General features: G+C 35.3%; 1 protein-coding gene across 1 annotated transcript; it reads left to right on the top strand.

The window, feature by feature from the left end:
• Positions 1 to 1,537: 1,537 nt before the first annotated feature.
• LOC105799613 (E3 ubiquitin-protein ligase PUB24) lies at positions 1,538 to 3,189 on the top strand. The gene has a single exon (XM_052620723.1). The coding sequence runs from the start codon at positions 1,823 to 1,825 to the stop codon at positions 3,053 to 3,055; it is 1,233 nt and encodes a 410-aa protein (XP_052476683.1). The 5' UTR covers positions 1,538 to 1,822; the 3' UTR covers positions 3,056 to 3,189.
• Positions 3,190 to 3,210: the final 21 nt, after the last annotated feature.

The raw sequence follows: 3,210 nt of genomic DNA, 5'->3' as shown, positions 1-3,210 counted from the left end.
CAATGATTAGTAATTATAACTTTGACTATTACTTCTTATTTGCAATTATTCTCAATGATATTTTGTGGAAAGTCAACAAATCTTTTTCTTCTTTATAATATTTAATGGTAAAGCTACGAGGGCATCCAATTCTCTAATCCAATTTATGAGCTTTAAAATGAAATTAATGGGCAATTTTCATTTTGGATTACTAAGTTTAATACCAAGTATTATGTTACATCACTGAATTTTTATTATTAATAAATTAGGCCAGTTATGATAACTCCATTAAGTAATTTTAACGAAAAAGTTGACTTAATACAATTGTTAGCCGCTCTTAGTTGCTCATTTATTTTTGTAAAATAAATATTGGTTCACTGGCGGTTTAACGGTTAACTAATTACATAGTTAGATCGTAATATGAAAATACAACTTATATTAGTAGATGAACATAAACATGTTCTTAGTTTAATGAGCAAATCGATTGTAAGACTGATATATCGCCTATCAAGTCCAATTGGGGAGATGTTGTAGAAGATATAGAGATAGATGTGACTGATTAGATTGGCAGTACATCAGACATAACTCAAGTAGGATAGATCTTAAATCTATTTATAGATTTATTCACCTGTGACGTTCATAATGTGGTGTACCTTAATCTTGAGTGAATGATGGGCTATGTATGCATGACTTGTATATTTTGATGTAAGTAAAAGACAGATTTCAAATACATAAATAACTAAAAGCTAGTGCGTTGGTATACGACTTCTTGGGCTTCATTCACAATAGTGGGCTTCATAAGCCAACAAATGGGTAAATGATATCATTTCATTGACATTACATGATAGATGAAAAGTAAATGTGCCTATAGATTGTTTGTCTTTGTGATAAATGACTTAATTACTATTTCATAGTAATTGACATTTCATTAAGGAATATGTAATGGTTACCATGAGATAAAATAGTATTATATTGAGAAAATAAATTTATCTCAATGAGATTAAGGATATTCTATAAGGGTAACACACTTATGACAAAGTCATGACGAGCACTAGTTGAGTAGATAAAGATACTTTGATTTTCATTAACATAACAGGAAAAAGAATAGAAATAAATGCACAAATGATGGAATTTTATAGCTTTTTTTATAGTTTTTCTAAATTTTGGAAACATTTATTTTTAACCTTTTCATTTAAAAAAATCAATCAATCGAGGATGGACAAGTGCCAATGTTTTTCGTAATTGTATTTATTTAATGTCAACTTTTACAAACGTATCCAGTTTTCCTTATTAAAGAAGGATTAATTTGAAATGGGTTTATTAATAGCTTTCTAATAGTAAAACTGTGTTGATTTTAGAATAGATTAAATTACGACTGAGGCTATAGTAGAAGGACCTGTTGAGGATTTATTCCAAATAGTTTTATGTTACTTTAATATATGCGCAAAATCCTTTGACCAATCAAGTGTGTGGTTGGAATGAATTTAATTTGGAATACAATATGACCAGTATGAGACGACCAATCAATCCCCGCTTCTTCTTTATTTCCAATTTTGGCAATAAATTAAGCCGCATTCTTTTACCACTCAAACTCTCCGCATTCGGGCTGAGTCTCCCCTCAGGTCTGTTAATTTTCAACAGCCCGGTGCGCTCAAATATTGCGAGCGGTGCACGATCATCTGGATAATGCTTCCCATAGGAGGTTTATGTCAGTGTAATTAATTAGCTATTTCCTCCCCCTTTCCATACTTTTTGCCTCTCCCATATTACTTCCAAATTTTCAGCTTCTTTCTTTCTTCAATCAATCTTTAGGAACTTTTTTTTTTTGCCAAAAGTATATTTTATGGAAGATATTGATGTTGAAGTCCCCAAGTATTTCATCTGTCCCATATCTTTGCAAATCATGAGAGACCCAGTGACCGCCATAACTGGCATCACCTATGATCGAGAGAGCATCGAGCAATGGCTACTCAAAGGCAAAAGCACCAACTGTCCGGTCACCCAGCAACCTTTGCCTACAGTCTCCGATTTAACTCCTAACCATACGCTGCGTCGGTTGATCCAAGCCTGGTGCAATGAGAATGCTTCGCTTGGTGTTGACCGGATTCCTACCCCTAAACCTTCCATTGATAAGCTCCATTTCCTTAAACTCATCAAACAGCTTCAGCATCCTGATTCCAAGATGAAAGCTTTGAAGGAATTGGATTTGTTGGCGGCCAAGAATGAAAGAAACAGGAAATACATGGTGGAAGCTGGGGTGCCTAAAGCTATGCTGTCGTTTATTGTAAATTGTTTCAAGGAAGACTGTGTTAGTGGCCTAGAGGAAGCCCTAAGTGTCCTTTTCTTAATTCGAATTCCATCGGCTGAAGCAAAGTTGTTACCCAAACAAAATGACCAGATCATCAAATCATTGATCTGGGTATTAGGATGTGAATTCAACACCCAGGTTATGGTTAAATCCCATGCGGTTTCAGCATTGAAATCCATCATTGAAACAGCAAGTTCGGTTGTACTGGAAAGATTAGAACCCAAGTTCTTCGAGATGATTGTCGGAGTTTTGAAACAATGCACAACCAGGATCACTCAACAGGGAATAAATTCAGCTTTGCATGTTCTTTTAGACGCTTGTCCCTGGGGAAGAAATCGGCTAATGATGGTTGAATCGGGAGCAGTTTCCGCGCTTATCGAGCTTGAATTAGGATCACCCGAAAAGAGAACCACCGAGCTTATTCTGGGTATACTCTTCCATCTGTGTTCTTGTGCTGATGGGAGAGCAGAGTTTCTCCGCCATAAAGGCGGCATCGCCGTTGTCACAAAGAGGATCATGAGAGTTTCACCGGCGGCCGATGATCGAGCAGTGCTGATTCTTTCGTTGATAAGCAAGTTCTCAGCCACCAGTTGGGTTGTTCATGAAATGTTGGAGGTTGGAACTGTAACAAAGCTTTGCATGTTGCTCCAACTCGATTGTGCAACCTATTTGAAGGAAAAAACTATGGAAATACTTAGATCACATTCCGATGATTGGCTCAAGTTCCCTTGCATCGACAAAACTGTCTTGACCAGGTATATTAAATAGTTTTACTTTTAATTGCTTAATGCTATGTAATTCATATCAACTATATTTGCATACGCAATTTTTACTATTGGTTGCCACTAAATCATTTGTTTTACACTAAATATAAGATATTATATTATTGTCTTTAAGGTTTATTGATCTCACTAATTGTTTTT

This window comes from Gossypium raimondii, chromosome 9, assembly GCF_025698545.1.
Source record: "Gossypium raimondii isolate GPD5lz chromosome 9, ASM2569854v1, whole genome shotgun sequence".
In the NCBI taxonomy this organism is placed as follows: Eukaryota; Viridiplantae; Streptophyta; class Magnoliopsida; order Malvales; family Malvaceae; genus Gossypium; species Gossypium raimondii.
The sequence above is the reverse complement of the archived record's forward strand: the minus strand, read 5'-3'. Positions and strand labels throughout refer to the sequence as shown.